General features: G+C 38.3%; 1 protein-coding gene across 1 annotated transcript in view; it reads left to right on the top strand.

Moving 5' to 3' along the window:
* LOC150090796 (uncharacterized) overlaps positions 1 to 20,981 on the top strand; it is a 184,196-nt gene that overhangs the window by 110,674 nt on the left and 52,541 nt on the right. Inside the window, exon 2 of the mRNA XM_090372819.1 lies at positions 9,948 to 11,666. Within this exon, the coding sequence (XP_090228945.1) occupies positions 9,948 to 11,666 (1,719 nt within the window). The remainder of the gene's footprint in view (positions 1 to 9,947; positions 11,667 to 20,981) is intronic.

Consider the following 20,981-nt stretch of genomic DNA (forward strand, 5'->3'; position numbering starts at 1 on the left):
TGGAGATCAAAGTTGAATACCCTAACCCTCTCTCTCAGTGTCCCTCGAATTACTGCGCACTTTTCGGCTGGTTTATTTTTGCTATTAAATAAATACTATACACTTAATAGACCTAAATATACAAATAATGTTGTAGCAGTTTGTGTACAGCATTGATTTAGAAACCAAGTGCGTGATGAGTGTTTCCATTCGTTAAAAAAATTCTTTCCGTCTTGAAATAGTATATTTATTTCTGGTGATATTCCTATGAATTTATGCTGATTGAGAATTACATGTATTGATTGGCATGTCACTATTTCGTTTTACGTTAATTTCTCAACGATAATGAGCCGCAACCGTAAATCTTTTATCAGTCACATGACACTATTGACAAGTGAGCTTGGTAACTTCGTGGGTGCAATAGCTTACAGGCAACTATGGATATGCAGAAAGTATAAAAATTCTTGGTTCAAGAATTGTTCATCCCACAGAATAGCGGTCGATCTTTACGTGTATTTTCAGTTCCGTATCTTTTTTTTTTATGTGAAAATATCTATAGCGGCACCTAACAATGGAATGTAACGAAAATGCGAGACGAAAAAAGAAATTGTTGACCAACATTTATATTGTTGCAGTCATATGACAAATACTTGTATTGCTGCAATCATACTATTCAACAAATGGGGCTACAAGCAAATAGCTAATTAGGCTATTGGCTTGGATTTCGCTTACCTCTTCCAGGCGAAGGATATTTTCACATAAAATAAAACATCTTTCGTGCGAACAAGGTACACACGCGGTTCATTTTTAAATCTGAGCAAGTCAATTTGTCTGAGTTACGGATATCAGTGAGACTATTTGTTGGAAGGACTCCTTTGAGATAATTTTAAGTAAGCTATTTCCAACTGACGATCCTCAGGAAGATACTGAATATCAAGCTGGTATACGTAGAGATAATCGGCTCTATGTAGCTAGAGAACATACTGCAGAGTTTACATGGAAGAACTTACAGGAGTTTTGAAGAAGCTTAATCACACAAAATGTCCTGGAATTGATTTAGTCGAGGTTCTATAAGTCATTACCTAATATCCTTTTATTCATGTCTAATAAATGTCTAACAGAAGGGCTGTTTCCAACGCAGTGGAAGGCTGCATTATTGAAGTTAGTTAGAAAACCTGGGAAGCCACTAATTGAACCTAAATCATATCGCTCTTTTGGCAAACCTTTGTAAAATCCTTGAAAGGTTAATGGTATTACGGGTAACCGACCTGCTAATGCAGCAGGATATGATATCGCCTCAGCAATATGGGTTCACTCTTGGGAAATCCTGTGAAGATTGTCTAGTGGCATTTCGAACGCATATTGAGAATTCTACATCCAAATATGAATTAGCAAACTACATTGATTTCGAAGGGGCATTTGATTCAGCTTGGTGGGAGGCAACGATGGCTCAGTTAAGAAATGCTAATTGTCCCAAGGAATTATATACGCTTTTCAACAGATACTTTTCAAATAGATATGTGCTAGTGAAGTCCAAGCACTTTGAGCTACGAATACAGGTTGTGAGAGGATGTCCTCAAGGCTTCGTCTTGGGACCCCTTATTTCGAACCTAATCTTACAGAATTGGTTGGTTCGCACATTCCTTAATTGTAAGATGCTGGCATTTGCAGATGATCTGACAATTATAATTGCAGGACGATCTCGCTCACTCTTAGAACAGACAGCTAGTAGTGTGCTGACAGACTTAAGTTCTTGGGCTCAAAGCTATAAGCTTGCTATTAAAGCTCAAAGCTATTAGTCCTTACAAAACTAAAATGTTATTGATGTTATTTAAAACAGCTTTAGATATAAATCGACCTCCTCAGATCAAGTTGAATGGTGTGCAGTTACCTATGGTTCTTGATACCAAATACCTGGGAATTATTGTGGACAGTAAGTTATCATTTCACCAGCATTTATTATATTTAAGCAATAAAATCAGGAAATTTTCTGGTGCTATCATTAGAATTTCAAAGTCTGACTGGGGCCTATCACATAAAACACTTTCTGTATTACAAGGCAGTATTCCTTCCTATAAGTGGAACTGGAAGAGTGACCAACTTGTTTATCCCGAACATGACTTTTCTGAATGATAAAAAAGTTCGCAATTTGTTTACACCTAGTTTACAGTCGTCATTTTTGTTAACAGGGCACGGGTCAATGAATGAGAAATTATATGCATTAGGACTAAGCAACACGGACCTTTGTTTTTGCGGGCCAGGGAAGGCTGGCAGCACATACTATATGATTGTCGAATATATGAAAATGCCAGGACAGCGATACGTAAAATTCTTGAGTATAGCTCCAGGAGAAGAAGCTATATTTTTAAGACTCTGTAGTAAGTTTCAGATGCTTCAGGTATTTGCTAAAAGAGTGTTTGAACTAAGGAGAAGCATGATTCTAGTGATACGAGGTTGATCAAATCCATCTGTACTATTACGGATCAAATCCATTTGTACTTCGAGAGATTCTATTTGTGGGCATTTTCTATGTACAAATAGTTGTAGATGTTAACAGAATAAGTTCCTACCCATAGAGCAAATATAGGTACGACGTTTTTAATGCGTGTAAGCTATATAAAACTTACTCCATGTGCAGTGCCTACTATTTACATACATACATGTCCAACAAAAGCTACGTAAGCCAAAGTAACTACCACGAAAACAACCTACAACGGCTATGCTGTATCAGTGCCGGTTTAAGACTTTATCCATAATATATTGTGTGTTAAGGTTTGGCTTACGTAGCTTTTGTTGGACATTTGTATGTAAATAGTAGGCACTGCACATGGAGTAAGTTTTATATAGCTTACACGCATTAAAAACGTCGTACCTATATTTGCTCTATATGTAGGAACTTATTCTGTTAACATCTACAACTACTTCGAGAGATTCTATTTGTGGGCATTTTCTATGTATATCATTATGCAGCATATAAAAACTGCAGAGGGCGCTGCATATATTAATACTATGATATTAACTACTTTTCCTAGGGGGGGGGGCTTCGGTCGGTAGGTGTATATATTCTACACGTGCCGATTCACCCGGTTTTTAGTACTTTGGCCATGCCGTGGTAAGCATTTATATTTTCAACGTAATTGTAACGCATTCTAATTGTCTTTACATCGCTTTTACATAACCAGGATCCCTTACTATAAGGGTCGGGAATTTACGCTCCCGGTTGTATCCTAAGTTTATTTATGATTTAACTTTTTCTATTCTTTTTTAACTTTCCCTTTTTTATCCCTATTTTTCATACCTCATGAACTATTAGAGTATTCGAGGGGGATTGAGGTACTATATCTGTACTTTTACTTTTTCCGTTCGCCTTAGTTAGCACAAGCTTCTACTGTTACTTGGCAATCGCTTAGACTGCATATATTACAAACTGCACGCATAAGCCTAAAAATAGATGTATCTCCTTCTCTAATTTAAATTTTGACTATCCGTCGGGCTAACAGTCATCTTGCCAGCTTACTGCTAAATTGGAATAAATCAACGTAAATACTTTTGTTAAATAATATATTTATATATTATTTATGGCTCTATCTCATTAATGTTACTATCTAGCTATTTTTACCATCATTCGGACAAGTTATGCTGGACGATGACTACAGAAACGGATAGCTCAATTATGGTTGATACATTGAAAGGGTTAGCCCTTCCAGGTTACGTTGGGCACCCGCATAGGTTTTTGGTTTTTCTTGAGAAGCTATCTTACTAGCTTTTATTTCATGTTATACATTATAACTTACCGCCATTAACTTAACTGAAATTATATATATAAGTATATATATTTCTTTTTATTATTTTTTGTTATCTTAGTTAATTATTTTTATTATTCTTTTATTTCTCTTCGTTTTGGGTTTTTTTTTCCCCTCTGGAGTGGGCCCCAGAGAAGGAAAACTTATTTTATTTATTTTTTAATTAATTAATTTATTTTTTTTTGTCTCTTACTCTAAGACCATAAGTGTCCCATCTACTGGAACTGGCCCACCTTCCCGTGGTGTGGACGAGTACCCAGAATCATCTGTCCAGGTGACCGATGCTTCTGGGTAGCCAAGTGGCCAGAACAGAACAACAGAACACCCACATAATACCCAAAACAGACGTCACACACATCTGGCCCATTTGTATTGATAACTGTTCTTCACAGAGATACGAGGCGGAGTTGAACTGACGTTCTAGGAGCTGCCCCTTACATAAACACATGGTCACACTTCTCTGAGTTACCTAGAGAAGAGTTCTTCGAAAGTATTGTACAACTAAATACATTGCGGTTCTCTTCTGTGAACTACGTGAAACTCTTATAACATAGAATTAAATTACAATTATATATTATTTTCATGCGCGTCCGCATATGTTTTACTTAAGTTTATCATTGCTATTAATTCAGTTATTTTTGCTGTAAGATTACCATGGTTTATAGTATGTTCATTAATGCTACTAAGACAAAAGCATCTTCTTCATCCACAAGAGAAGGGCGTCTGTCAGCTTGGTCCTTCTTGATATGCTTTGAATTAAACAGACTATGGAATATTCCATTGTGAATAACATGGCTTATTTCAACATTCTCTTATATTGACATATATTGACTGCCGGACTTATCAAACACAAAGGGATAAACCTTTTATTGAAAAAAAATGATTTTATCCATAAAATTCAGAATCTGCAAGAAATTACATCTATATTCAGTGACTGCTTGTAACCTGAGATGCCATTAGCCTTCTTGGATCCTTTGAATACTTCAGTTTTCCTAGCTGAATACACAATTTTCTTGATGCCCGATTTGCAGCGATGTAATGATAGGTTATTAAAGAGTGCTTGTTGTAAACACTCGCGCGCAGTAAGTCAAAAATAATCTCGATTTCAAAACATTATATAACTTATTATTGAACAAGTTAGTTAATGCAACAGTGCGTTACATTCCAGGCGCAATTGTTTTTTTTTCTGGGATGAGCAGAAGTGAAAAGTAAATATACCGGCAGTTATTTCCTTATTAATTGATTATAACTTTATAGAAAAAAATTTAGTCTATAGTTTTGTTCTCTAAACGTAGCGCCATTCAGTTTAATTTCAACTGTATACTGTGTATTACTGTTCTCCTGTATACTTTTTTCTTTTTTTACCTTATCTCTTCACTAGGAAGCATAACAATACATGCGAAACGTGCAGGGACTGTCAAAAGCTAACAAATCTATGAATTTCTTTTTTTACATAGTTTGTAAGAAAAAAAAAAAAAAAATATATATATATATACACACATGTATATTAATTTCCGAACTTCTATTGGTTTGATTTTAATGAAATTTGGAACGACTCGAAAAATATTTTTAAAAGGCCCAAATATGAAATTTCATGAAAATCTGTCAAATAGGAGTCGCTCTGTTATCATGTAGACGAAAGGACATGGTAAAAAACCATAGGCGCATATGCGAACGCGCCTAAAAACTAAAGATACGCCGAAAAGCACATTACATTTAAACAGACATGAACTTATTTTTGTGAGCTGTAAAGTTCGACGGTTTTTTTGGTCTTGGGTGAGAATACAACATTCCCAAATGAGCAAATGCGATGATCATTTGATCGAGCGTGGAGGACTCATTCCTTAGCCAGCTAGTTTAACCGATCTGACCCCAATTCCCCCCCCCCCCACCCCCAACCTTTTTCTTTGGGGTATTATGTGAAATATGAGGTTTGTTTCATTACGGACAGCAGTTGTGATCACTTTAAAAGGAATGGATACATGAGGCTCTTTCAAGAGTGGCCAATATATTACAAATTGTATGGCAAGAGGGTAGCATTTTGAAGTCTGCAGAGCCACACATGGAAGAGGGTAAAAGAAAATACACAATGAATCTTATATTGCTATCCAAATGTAACTTGTATTTCTAGTCATTTAGTCACAATAAATTGTTGAAATCGGGAAGATTAATAAAAATTATGTAGCTGTTTATTGTGAAACTATTATTTACAAAATCATTGTTTTCAGTAAAATCGGAAAATAATAAATACTCTGGAAACGGGTATCCGATGTTCTATTTCAAATCAGCGCACTGGGCTAGCAGAGTGGATTCTTCAATTGTTGCAATAAACTGTGCCCCCTGGCGGTAACTCCGTTGTCTCGCATTAATTAGTGTGCCTGTATTTATTGTAAACTTCTTAAAACCAACTATGAATTACTGTACGAGAGAGCACACCTTTCCATTTTGACGTATAATTTCTCTTAATTAAGACATCCCCATGTTTACTATCAGATCATATACGCCCTGGACTTAAGACACTAAACATGTGGCTGGTTCCTGTGAATCATGCCCACCTCGTATCTTGCTGTAGCTCAGTCTATCTAGTAGTTCTGTTTACAATTTACTTCACAGAGAGAGAGAGAGAGAGAGAGAGAGAGAGAGAGAGCCAAGCTAGCAACACAGCAGCAGTTAATCAAGTCTGGTATCAACAGAGGCTGGAAAGTAAACAGAACTTACCCAGTGCGGAACCAACAACACATCTCAGCCTGTACTTGTCGGTTGTGAGCATGATCGTGGTTCGCAACGGTTTACTTAAGTGAGTGTGTCGGCGCGAGGGTGGAGGAACCTGAATTTGGCAAATTTCCTGTTGTCTCCTTAAGAGAGACTTGTCTAGGAAATGTTTCGTTAGCAAAAGTACTTGATATTGCATGAAATGAGTTCAAGTGGGGTGTGATTCTTAGTGATTATCTTTGTCTTTGATGTAACTTTCTTTTTTGTCTTCTCAATCTTTCTCAATTAAAGAGGGAAGAGAAAGGATGTAACTGATAATAATAATCTTTATTGAACTGCTTTAAGAAAATCTTCGAGAGCAGAGGCTTGTGGGATTATATCCACATTAAGAAAAAGTTAATATCCACAAATATTCTAACAATTTATTATAGATGGTACCAATATGTTAACGGAAGTAGGCTGACAGTCCAATATTAGACTTGCCCTTGCGTCATACAGTTGATAGAATCGCCGTCCTCCCGCACTGCGAGTAAAAGACCTTAGCTCGAATCCTGTCTTTGAATCCCGTCGATCCGCTGACGTTAGAAATATTATGGGCCTTTTTGACAACGTGGCTGGGTTAGTTGGATTCAGGCGTAGGTATCAGGCGTAGGTTTTATCTCCCGCAAACTAGGGTTTTTCATGCAGCAAATAGCAAATCAACCACAGAACACACGCAATTTACAGACAATATATACGGTGCAATATGGCCTAAGTCACGACAACCAGCGTTAGACCAAAGAACTTTAATTGTCAGAATCATTGAAAGTGTGGTCCACTTTATTCAACAAGAGTGAAATCTGGAAATTGCGACTGACTGGACAACGACTGGAAAGCCTTGAAAATGTCAGCTTATAAATAAAACTTTTCAAACTAAGGAACTGGATATTCTCTTTGCTCTAATAGTATTGTATTTCAAATCGTTTGCAGCTTTTGGCTTTTGAAAATTACAAAAAATTAAACGGCGAAATTTTCAAAAGGTGTTATTCCTCTCAGGACGCCATCCTATTAGGAATAAATTATAAAAGGCATTTTAATAATAAAATTATTTTCGATAAGTATTGTATGTTCAATACATAAATAACGGATTTACAACTTCGCCTTTTTGGAAAGACTACATTTTTATGACGTAATCTGAAGCAAGACCCGATGACAGTTTCACAAAACCCTCGGCGAAAATACTTTGCTGGGACCCTTAAAATATTGGCTAAAATATTCCTCTTTATTTACTGTTAATTTTCACGTGTTATTTCAGTACTGGAAATGTACTGCTGTTCAGTTATTCTTTCGTGAATTGACTGTACTAAATTCTTAACATTATGCGAAGTGCAGTGCCCTTTAAAATAGGGCCCTGTGAATCTAAAATTATTTCACGAATCGATTCATGCGATGCGTAATATACACAGTAGCTAATTTAATAGGGAAGCCGATAAAATGTCTTTTAGCCTTCGGGATCAGCCTCAAGTCGTTGGGGTACGGTTTACTGTAAAGCAAAAACTAAAGTTACAAGTTGCTGTTGCACTACCTAATGCGAGTCCAACGGCCGAACGGCTTGCGTTCAGTTTACATGAGGTGGAACTTTCTATGGACTGCAGTGCCCCCAGGCGACCATCACATGCACTTGCAGAGGGATAATCAGTGAATCGTGAGTAATTTGAATCTTATTTCAAATAAATTACTTGCATTGTGTTCCTTATATGTAAACTTAGTGTGATTAAGTTCCACAAATAGAAAACGATCATTTCTGTAGTATTTTCAGCTCAATGAGCTGAAAGGCGTGGTGCCAAAAGGGGGGGGGGAGTGTCACTGAACTACTAACACTGCAAATTACAAAAATAGTCGATCACTACAGCACTGTAAACAATGCTGTAATGATCTGATCTATTTTGTCATTTGGGATGGATTTTTTTATTTATTTAAATCTGGTTATGGTAAATACGCATGGAATTATGTATCTATTCTATTATATTTCTGTGATGGAGGAATGATTACGCCAAATCTGTCTGATAATAATTTATCTCAAAAATACTGGTTCAGATGTTTATGCGCATCTGGAACAATAGAAATAGTGGTCTGTTCGTCTAAAAACACAGCTACAAGATCCGATGAGTATTGTGTTCCTTGTATAAAAGAAACACAATATGCGTCGGTTACATGATTCTTGTTATTCCAGCTATTAAATGCAAAATCGTTTCATTATGCAAATAAATACATTTTCATAATTTGGGCGTGGCTAGAAATGATTGGTGTGGGGAATTTTAACTCGTAACGATGTACTTTCGGTTTATTTATAACCTTGCTGTGTTAGGTGCCCGGCTCCTTGGAACGAAATACAAAATATATTCTCGAACCATACTTCCTGGAGCCAAGCATAGTTATATCGTAGTTCGAAACGTTTCGAACAAAGAGCTCCTTAAAGTGATTACTGAGAACGTGAAGAGATTTATACACATACATAAAACGATCTCAAAGCGCTATAGCCGCTAAAAAGAAACAAATAGAAAAATTATTGGAAAGGAGCACCATCAAATGTTCCAAGCGACTTGTGGTATTCACTATTGGAACCCTTAACAACCCGCGCCGATAGTCAACACCAATAAGCTAGTACCCTAAGGGCCAAAAATAGTTCCACTTGCAGTAAAACACCTGCGATAGTACAGTAACTTATTGCAGTGTTCCGGTGACATGATTGATGTATCTGGCAGTCATGCGCGCAGCTTATTACAAGCATTAGTTACAGAATCGCGCCGTGCGTTGCTAGCGAGTTAAGCCATACTTTGTTGTTTGCCCGTTACTATGGAGGGCAGGCATATCGTAAGGTTTAATTTAAGCCACAAGATATTTTCCCTAAAAATAGCCTTTGTGTATGTAGTGTGATTGCTTTTTTACGTATTGTTTCACTTTATACGTGGCGCGAGACTTACACGCGCATCTCGCGGTGTACATTTCACTCACTGAAGATGTCATTAAAATTTAAGCGTGCGTGCGCGCGCATGTGAAAAGCGCACTCAAGTGGAAAACCAAACGATAATTTTACGTACACGTGTGTATTTTATGACAGCCAATGAATGCGCTGTATGGATCGATATACAACGCATTAAGCTCACACTTCATAGAGAAATTAAATTTTTTTTTTATCAAACCACACCTTCCGTTAGTTTTAATTACCGGGTTTGAAGCTGTTTAGAGCTCTAAATCGTGTGAATTTACTCGTCTCTTCGTTTATCACTGTTTGCTTTAATTTTGTAAACAATTTTTATTTGAAAATTGAGTTCTGTTAATCGTATTTATGCCAATAATTACAATTTATGTTATTTTCTGCATGTATGCTAATAAGTACGTTAAAGTAATTTAACTAAATATTAAAATGTACTCATTCGTGAATCTAATGGTGTTCTTTTTCTTTCCTTATAGAAAGCAACCAAGCGACCCTCAGAAAGTCAGTTAGATTCGGCTGTTGATGGTCTATCTGACGAGCTAGAGCATCAGTCCAAGGCTCCCCGCAGTAGTACTACCCCGGACAAAGGGGCTCGCACTAGTACATCTCAAGAACAGTCTAACATTCCTAGTTTCTCAGTTCAAATCGTGCAGCAGTTCACAAGCTCAAATACCTCGCAGGTTCAACATTCTCAGACTATTCAAACAAATGTTACCGTGAAAGCTCTCACGGGTAATATAAAATCTTCTAATTCTCCAGTTGCGTCCACCTCCAGCAACATCTCAACCGGTAGTTCTTCCAGTGTGCAAAAAGAAGCTCTTCAGGGGACTTCCATATCTGTTGGGACCAACGTTGAGTGTAAACAAGAAAAGGAAACTGACCTCAATCAGTGTAGTAACCACAACATCAACAGCAATAGTGAAATTCGCCTCAATAGTGCTGGGGCTCCTCCGGACGACAGTGAAAATTCTAATGGAGGTAGCAGTGGGGAGAGATTCACGGATACGTTTCCAAGTTTAAGCTTTTCGGAAGATGGTACTGATGATGTTATTCATCCCGATATTTTAAAACGCCTCATTGATGATGTTCTAACCAATTCTTCTGATCTTATGAAAGACTTCAACTTCGAGGACAGTGTGAGTAGTGTTAAGGATCAGGAGGACCCAGAGAAGGACACGGACAGTCCCAGTAATGCAATAATGGATATGGGGAAATCCATCACGAACACTTCCTCTTCCCAACTTCATTTTCCATCTGCCCCTTCTATGATGCCGTCTTTCTCCACAGCGCAATGTCCGTCGACTTTGTTTGATCCTGCGACAACTTGCAGCAACCTGGGGACCTTGGTTACGTCAACGACTACCACCCCATTCCCTCCACAAAGAATGCCAGCCTATACGTCTAGTATAGGGATGGGTACTGGACTCGGACTGGACTTCAAACTTACCGAGCCGAGTCCTGCAGCTTTAACATTAAAGCAAATGGCTGAACAACACCAGAGTATGCAGCAGAAACAGCAGCAACTAGGACTGCGACTTGGATCACCACATTCGAGGTCCGCTTATGGACACGATACATTTACGGACCCTCTGTCTTTGTCGACAGTTCGCTCTAATTTTATCAATGGATCGGCATCAAACATGAACTCTTTGCCGAAAGGACCCACATCTAATATATTTCCTACCATGGGGTTTACTCAGCAACCAGCCTATAATGCAATAAGACCTAATGGGGGTATATTTAAACAAGAGGGAGGGGTGTTTAGCGGTATTGGTGCGCCTGCAGGAATGGGCCATATGTCGGACGTTGACTTACACAAGAGACAAACGATGCATCTTCAGCAACACTTACAAAGACTTCCGGATCCAAAGTCCACAAATGTTGTGCCAACGTACGCTACCAGTAGTCCTGATCAAAAGCCACCGTTAGGAGGCAGTGCCAACACTCCCGCGTATGGTGCCACCCGTCCTCTTTCCCACTATACCGATCACACGATTAGCAGTGCTTCTATACGTAGTCCAAATCCTGGCACGATTCCGATAAACACTCAGTTTATGAGAGGCTCCACGCCTGGAATAACTCCTCCTCCCAGCCAACAGTTCGGGTCACCCGGACCACGACCTCCATCAGCACCTGGACTGCAGATGAACCAAAGTCAACAGCTACAAATCACGCCTAACAGCCAGCAGTTACAGGTGAGTAATTTTTAGTAAGTGCATCGATATGTTTGTTCATTTTCCTGCCTAATATAGATAAAAGAGGGAAGGGAAAACATATTTGGCTACGCCAAAAGCAAAATGAGTACAGAGGTTATTAATTGTTTTATAAAATTGTTGCCTATCTATGATGCTTGTTTGCAGTGAATGTTTTAAGCGGATTGCAATTGCTCTGTGGAATTCATAAAAGTTTGCTATCGGTATCGTATATTTGTTAACAATATAAAACACCAAAATTAGCAGACCTATTGTGAATAGACAGAATTTTGCAAAAACCTTGTTTCAGCGTAACCCCCCCCCCCAACTTAGTACAGATATGCCAATTCTCTTTTAAGGTTGATAACCCTATGAAAATTCTAAAGTTTGCTCCTCATTTAATTCTGAAATGGTGACCACGCAATTTTCTTTGGAGGTTGCAACAGATAGAAATCAAATCGGATGCCTCATTTCATTGAAGCTCCATTCTTAACAGCAACAAATATGCCCTAATGTAATCCAAGAAATTCCAACTAAAATCATCCTTCAAAAGGAACTGTCTGTGAGAGTATACTGTAGGGTAGGGGTGAACCATGGTCCACATCCTGACTGACAACTATTTTCCTTTGGCCGCAAGTGATTTGAACCTACGCCAGTAATTTGTATATAAAGCAATTATTTTAGTTTTGAATTTTTGTAAGTTCTCTTAATTTGATGTAATTAAAAAAAAAGACAATATACAGGGTTGTTAAAATTAAAGTATCCCTAGTCTTAGAACTCGCCCCAGGGCTCTGGAGCGAGTTCTAAGACTCCTACTGAAGAGAAATTTGGACAACAGATGCAATAAAGAATGCGCTCACCATTTAAAAAAAATTAAAAAAATTATGCAAATAACTTACTTTTTTTGTATAATCGTAAGTTATTGCCACAGCGCCACTACTCAGCTGTACTGTACTGTATAAAAGCAAAGCAGTCTTCAAAATCATACAGTAGACGTTTGCCTGCACTACAGCAGCAATAGGCGCTATTAGTGAACTGTACTATCAAAACAACAACAATGCAGCTGCGACTATCAGAATTCCGGCGTCAAAAGCGCATAAGGCCGACGTGGACCCATGACTGTTTGTGCTGTCCGCAGAATGATTGCGAAATTTGAAACGACAGGACATCTTGGTGTTCAAACAGGTGGAGGTCGAAAACGAGTAGACTCCTCTCGTGTTGCAGATGTGGCTATGGCTATCGTGGATTTATCAAGTCAATCTCCATGTGGTAGAGCAAGTATGCCAGCTGTTTCTCGTGAAGTGGACATGCCGTATTCTACTGTAAGGCTAGTAATGCGTCAGGTGTTGCGGTACTATCCTTACAAGATGCACATGCTACAGCAGCTAAAGAATGGTGATGTAGATATTCGTTTTACATATGCACTTCAGTTTCTGGCGCGAATGATAGTGATATCACTTGGCCATCGAACATCCTTTGGAGTGATGAAGCCTACTTCTCCTTAAATGGACAACTGAATACGCACAACTGTCGCATTTGGGCAACAGAAAACCCTCGAGTTATCCAAAAGGTCCCGTTGCATTTTCCAAAAGTGACAGTGTGGTGTGGATTTACGGCCACATTCATGATTGGGCCATATTTTTTTGAAAGGTGACCCCGCACCTGTTCCGTCACTGGACAGCGATATTATGAAATGTTGGCAAATTTCGCAATACCAGAGCTGCAACAACGTGGGTGCCTTCAGGATACCATATCCATGCAAGATGGTGTGCCACCCCCACATCCACTGTTGTGTACAAACTAAGGCAACGCTTTACAGACGAACGGATCATCAGCCGTTGTTTCCAGACATCTTGGCCACCCCCAATCACCGGACCTCACCCCATGCGACATCTGGTTGTGGGGTTTTTTGAAGAACTAGGTGTATCGGGAAGGATGTCAAACTCTGGCAGATCTGAAGGACAGCATTATTATTAAATCCGTTTATTAAAGTAGCAAGTGTTTGCTTTCACCCGTTATACACAGCCGACCGGCTAGAAGGGTGTACAAAAATGCAAGAATTGAAATTATTTACAATATTTACACAAGTGCGTATATTTACAATATTGTTTACAAAATTCAATTATTGACAAGATTATAGTTGAGGTAAGCTGTGCGCTTCAGAGTGGCTCTTCACTCTGTACTGCTTGCTTTCGGAGTATTTCACAATGTCTACTGCCAATGAATTGAAAAGGTTGAGTGAGTTGTTTGGGAAGAAATTCTTCAGACCGCACAGATTGCACAGTATAGAATGCAACCGTAGATATGGGTTGTCATTACTGCGTCCAGCATGTGGAGTAGAGAAATCCTCGAAGTCTGGGGCGTCAATCACACTGGTAAGCATCTGAGAAAGAAGAATATTCCTGGATGCAATGTGAACTCTCCAGGGAGTGATATTTAAGTTGGTATATAAAACAGCCCGGAGATGGTGAATGCGTTGCCCGTGACCCTGTTAATCCATCGCATTACCTAGCACTCGACTGCCAGGAATCTGTTTATGTACGACGTCGGAGCAGAAGACCAGATTGGTGATGCATATAGTGCGATAGGTTGTAGGCACCGCTGGGCGTATCCTCCGACTACATCGACGTTCCGTAACCCCATCAGCCCTTGTCGAATTGCCCACATCGCCGAAAAAGTCTTCGATTTCATGGTCGAGAAATGGGTCTCGAAAGTGAGGCCCTCGTCCCAAGTCATGCTTAGGTCGGTGTGAGACTTCTTTCCTTATCTGTAATCCGTTGTGATAGGCAGTGATGTCATTTTTGATTCTCTTTTTTGTAAAGGCAAGTTAAGCTGATTCGTCATGTTCTGGCTATTTCAGTTGACATGTTACATTCTGTTGTAGAAAATGGAAACTGTTGTTGACCAAAATGGAGGACATATTGAACAACTGTAGCGCTGTTCATTTGTATTGCCACAGCGCCATATAGTGACAAATTTTTGTAACTATTTTTTTCCCCAATAAATGGCGAGCGCATTCTTTATTGTACCTGTTGTCCAAATTTCTCTTCAGTATGAGCCTTAGAACTCGTTCCAGAGCCCTCTACATAGAGATAATTTAATTTAACAACCCTGTATATTGAATGCTCCGTTCTTTTTCTTCGATAATACTTGTGTAATCCGGGTTATGTAATACTAATGTAACACGTTACATAATATGTACTTGACATGGCTAAAACGGGATGCGGGCCAAAGCTGCCAATAAATAAATAACATGAAACTTACAGTTTTAAAGATAAATGAAGTAAATCTTTTGCAGTATCGGTTCTGTCAGTCGTTTCCTAATAACGAAAGAAGGTATTGATGTATAGCGGTCCTCCTTGTTTGAGAAACTGATAAGTGCACAAGGAAGTTTGAAATATAACATTCTCCCAAGTAATGCTTGGCATTTTACAAGTTCCTCACAGCAATGTTGAGTGTCCTAAAATATTCAGCCGGGTGAAAAAAAATCAAAAACTATTTCAGATATTTTCTTATTTGTGGTGAGGTAGCTTTGGAAATGGTCTTGATAACCAAGTCTGAACAGCTGTTATAAACAAAACTTTGACTCAACATTCCTGAGGAAATGCAACGTATGCTACAGTCTCTTTCTTGACGTAATCAACATCAGTTTGAGGATAACAGACAATTCAAACAGAAATTCACAGAGAGAAAATGCTAGGTAAGTTAATGTTGATAGCATACCCTACTGCTAAACAATCGTTTGGCTGTATTATATAATATACACTGTATTGTTGTCAAAAACGTATTGCTTTTAAGAAAAATCTTTCCCCCGGGGACCTGTCTTTGCGACAAGCTCCTGTTTTGCGCTAAAAATTCTCCTGTTTTTCTCCCGCTTGCAGCCATCTGGTCTCCAGCTTTTCGAAAGTTAGAGGTTCGCAGCTATGCACTAGCTTTTCAGTTGAAATTCATAATAAACAGCATCGGGGTATAAAAAAACAAACAAAACAGAAAAGATAAAATACTGGCGCGTGTCTGCTATATCGAAGGAGTTCAGACCTGGGCTGGAGAGGAGGGTTGTACCTTCTCCAGTTTCGTGATTACTTTTCGTCATCGTGTTAGAGGTCTTTCTTCAATAGCTGCTATTTTTATTTATTCACTTCTCGCGACTGTATGGAATCTCTGACACTCTCCTATAGTAAGCAGTTACTGGAGTTTATACTTCATCAAAGACAACAAAGCAATAATTCACCAATTATCAACGGCAAACTCGATATTCTTTAGCCCAAGTCAAGACAAACTGGCGATAAAAATTACTGCTGGTAGTTCTGTTACTTGAATGCTCTGTTGTCTGATTCGAGAACTGTTGAAGTATCGAGTTTCACCGAAAGGGCTTGAATTTCCAAGAGAAGTAGAGAAATATAAAACTTAAAAAGACAAACGGTCATTGCAACTTGTATAATAGCTTTCGCAAGTGAGAGATTACGCTCAATTTCATTAATTAATTTTTTTTTTTCAGTTACAGTTTTAACATATTTGGAAAAAAATATATTCACAAAGCAGTAACTAAGTGCTATTACGTCGATAGATTGTCGGCGTTATCGAAGGGGTTAGGACCTAGGCTGGAGAGGAGGGTTGTACCTGCCCCCCTTCCTCCATACATCCATAATGGGCCCTGTGTAATACTATATGCGAAAAATAATGTAACAATGGAGCTTCGAAGGAATTGGAAAATTAATTGTCTCAGGAAGAGTTTAGCTACTAGAAATGTTTATTTGGAGTTGAGTACTGACGTAAAAATTATTGATATTACTACCCATCCCAGTTATAATTGTCTCGTTTTGTTTCATTTATATTTAACTACATGCTATCGGCGTTGAGGTAGCATAAATAGCGCACTCTATACACAAACAACAAAAGCGCAGCAGTTAAAATCGCGTAAAGCCACGTGACCCACTGATTTTTGTCTTTTGTTCATAATTGATTCCGTGAAGTGGCAGTTGCGTTGTGTAAGCCACGTGATCTCGGGCAATCCGTCGAGTGACTGCAATCACGTGACACGAACAAAACTTATAAAGGTCAGATAATAAACCGGGGGAAAAATACTGCACACGAAATCAGAGGCAGCTGCTCTATACAGGGCGTTCAAAACATGTTGCTACCACAGCCCAATCAGCCTCACTGACCACCAGAGCAACGGACTGCATTACTGGCCACTCGAGGCAGAACGCGGGCGTCACGTAATGGACTCTCTCCGAAGTGCCGTAGCGACGTCTGGTCCTGTTGATGTTGAGAGTGATTCATGCAGCCAACTGATGGCATTAGTCTCTCCTTTCAGGGGAAAATGGTCGCCGACTGCTTCGCGTTTCTGACCCTGGGGCCTCAGCCAGACAGTTCCATTATTAGCGGCGAGGGGAGACACGTGGACCTTGACCCCGTGTGGGACATAACAGTGGACGTGTGGAGACGACTTTACCGACTCGCGTATAATTATTGGCGTTGTCGTAGAGGGAGATTCGCCACTTCCCCGTATTAAGTGTAGTTTGTCAGCGTTTAGTTGAAATACGATAAAAGTCTAGAGGTGTGAAGTGCTGCATTCCATACACTACCCCGAAGGTCAGATCATTCGACACATTCCATTACATAAGTTGCACGTGCTTCTCCCGAATACACTGCTTATACTGTCATAATAAGTGTAGTAATAAATTTGTGCATTCACAGTTCTGAGCTTGCTCAAAATCTGTTATTTCTGTACTCAGGTTAAATACCGCCTCTGTTGGCATGCAGAAGGTAGGATTGACACGCCAAGGATTATCTGTTGACCGACTTAAACGAAAATTTACGATCTCGCTGAATCAGATCTGGTCCACTATCCCGATGTTCTGGCGTGCTCTGGTTACTAACTTTGGCTTAACCATAATACTGAAAGTTGATAGAATAAATGCTAACAATGTTACTCTGTCTATTTACGTTGCTAAGCAGCTATTGCATTGAAGCCATTGTCTAAAAGATGAATTGGACAAAATTAGGTACATTCTAGTTACGAGCAATTGTATCAATACATGAGCTAGTAAATAGCGCGCACACGTTTATTATTATCTATACACGATGGGTGATGAAGTTATTTGGTTTTTAGGAGCATTAGCAACTAAGGCCATATTGCTCCGGGGATATGCGGTGGTCATGGGCTCGAACCCCGGTCTAATCAAGAAGCGTGTGCTACGCACTGCTGCTCCTGCCCACCTGGCTACGGAGGCGCGGTGAAGTGACTGTTTTTTCTACTTGGAATTCAATTTTAATGTGACATTTCACCGAGCAATAATTTTTTCCTTTGCTAATTTTTTAGTAACATACAATATTTTCTGTTATGTGGTAATTGATACAAGAAATACACCAGATCAATATTACCTAAAAGTGTGTGCGCGCGCACACACACACACACCACACACACAGTTGCTTGCTTGCCTTCAGCCATGCTGTCTTTCCTTTTCATATTCTTGCTGTTTATTGATCGCAAGTCCAAACTCATTTCCGTTATTTGATGAAATCGGACAGACATTAGTTTACAAGTGAATGGAATAAAAGGATGTTGGGAAAAGAGGTTACTTATGCATTTGATCCATAGTTTTATCAGATTCATCATTTAGTTGTTTCTTGTTACATTTTCCCATTTACATATGACAACTTTTCTAATACTCTTGTTGGTATATAAAAAAAAAAAAGTAAAGTGCAGCCATTATCAACCCACTGCAGGGTGGAAGCCTCCTCAACAATTCATGCTGAGGGAAATGGACCATAATCTGCCACGCTGGTCCAGTGCGGGTTGGCAGATTCTGTTGTTATACCCAAGGGTAACTAACTCCTGCTGTAGTAATGTTTTTCATCATTCAGTAGGCCCGTCGAACAAGGGAAAATTGAAACCATAAATCTTTTTTCTGTGTTTTATAACCAACCAATGATCAACGTTTCCATCTGTATTATTTATAACAGACGTTTGAAGCATCCCTGAAATAAGTCCATTTTCTGCAGTTGTTCGGTAAGAAGTGATTTGGAGAGATGTTTAAGAGCAATATTTATCTTATTGGAATCGTATTTGTGTGTCTGAAGTCAACAAGTTCCAACTAATTAAATGCACTCAGTTTCTCGTCCATGCAAGTTTGTAACGTATTAATGATCTTTTAAGTAGGTAGCGCTGATGTTCGTGTGTAAACTTCGGTGTTTATCTATTTTATTAGTACAAGGGGCTACGTAATTATGCGCTAATGGTGGGTCCTAGATTAAGATCTTCACGCTTACACTTGGAAGATAGAACCTCTATCCATCACTCCGTGGCTATTTTATATATCACCACCAGCAGTAGCTCCAACGTGTGAACTCCTCTCCTTGTGTGGCCACGTCTCCTATAACGACGAGATAAAAATAACTGGTGAACAAGGTAATTGTGCTGAATGTTCCATCATTGTCATCTGTTCCTAATAAATCACGGCACAGAGTCATTAAATCATACTCTGATGGTCTCAAGTTTCGAATAGCACGTTTGTGTATGCAGTGTTATACAAAGTGATGGCCATACTGGACTGGTTGATACATTGTAGCTTATCAGAAGGTGCTGAAGACAAATTAACTAATTTGCTGATCAAATTACCGCCATTTTATGAAAACAAGCCATAAAAATATAACAGACATGGCGTTATACGTCCTGCATCAAATTCCGTGTGTCTATACCAGCTCCTCATGTTCATTAAACACTAACGTTATGTTTCAGAAAAATACTTAATCTTTCAGATACATTCTTCTGTTGGAAATACAGTCGCATGGTATAAATTAGTTTAGTTTAAGAAGGTTAGCTTGTACATTACAATTATTTAATTGTAAAAATATATTCACAAATAATTTAATTAGTACAAACCTTCCCCCCCTCCCAATTTCTAATTTAAAGAATCCAGAGGAAGAAGATATACATGCAAGCAAGTACAATGAAAACATTTTAATAAACGTTCTTTGGGTCTGGTTGATCATATATAAAACTGTATGTTAACAGAAATGTGGCATAAATATTAGCAAATGTTATTACCGTAGATTCGTTTTTATGAGAAATTACATACGAAAAAAATAATAGTAAAATAAAAATTCTTGGATATAATAATAAGTTTACGGGAATTTACTAGAAATGTTTTTAAAAATTGCCAACGGATATCTTTTCACCAAAGCCTGAGTATTTCCATTCATCGCATTTTGATTCAATGGATTGATTTTGTCTAACTTTCACTTGTTGGTCTCTTTAAGATTTTACATAGTTAATTTTTTGTGAAATTCTTACTTGTATCTAAAATCTGATACTCGTTGAGGTTTTATTTTACATCTGCAGTTCACGTGTTGCTCCAGGCTGTAAACACATCAGTTTAATCATAAATAATATACTGTTATAATTATGTTATACAGTTAATTATTGAACTATCCCATGTTATTATGAGGGCTGGAAAAATCTCCGTAAACATATATAGAACCATAGGCCAGAAAATATTGAAATGCTGCTTTATCTATTCCCGTTATAAAATTAAAGAGAAATCTTGATACTAATAAACAAAAATCAAGTATATATCTGTAATGTTTCATATTTTTTAAATTTTTTTTTGCCAACATATCAAAAATAAAAACCACCTTGGAATTTTTTAAATTTCATTTTAACAAAATGGGGGGGGGGGGAACCTAAATGCACACATGGCAAAAAATAATGATCAGCAATATTACTCACAGAGCTATCCACTCATATGGAATAAATATTGCCAAATGCGTTAATTATTGTTTCAATCATTGTTAATTTATCCACCCAGTTCCTATTAAAGTTGCTGTTTCCTTCTTGAAGTTAGTTCCCCTTTTGTTTCAATCGGATACAAAAAGAAGTCATTGAGTTTACATTTTTACTTAGAAAAAGAGAATTTTTCTACGTAAAACTTTTGTAAATACTGATTGACTTTAAGTATCCATCTGCATAGCTTATTTTCAGTGCTTCGTAATTTAATCAGTTCTTACCGTTGATTACACACGTGTGTTACAACAGTGGAGGGTGTTAATATCACTTGATACTCGTAATATTTTACATAAACAACATCTGTTGATTTTGGTGAAAGAATAATCTTGGATTTTTTGCATTTACTGAAAACTTAAGGCAAAACATTGTGTAAAAAATACACAATTGAGCTGTATATAGTTGAATCACGTCTTTCCATCATTTGCCCAGTTTGACCTCCCAGAATTCATCATCCCCTTTACCAAATCCTGATTCCGCCATTATGAGAGAGCGAACGGGGATAGGATAGTGAAGTAAATTACTCTTTG

The sequence above is a fragment of the Mastigoproctus giganteus genome, chromosome 1, assembly GCF_048544385.1.
Source record: "Mastigoproctus giganteus isolate SK-2022 chromosome 1, ASM4854438v1, whole genome shotgun sequence".
Lineage (NCBI taxonomy): Eukaryota > Metazoa > Arthropoda > Arachnida > Uropygi > Thelyphonidae > Mastigoproctus > Mastigoproctus giganteus.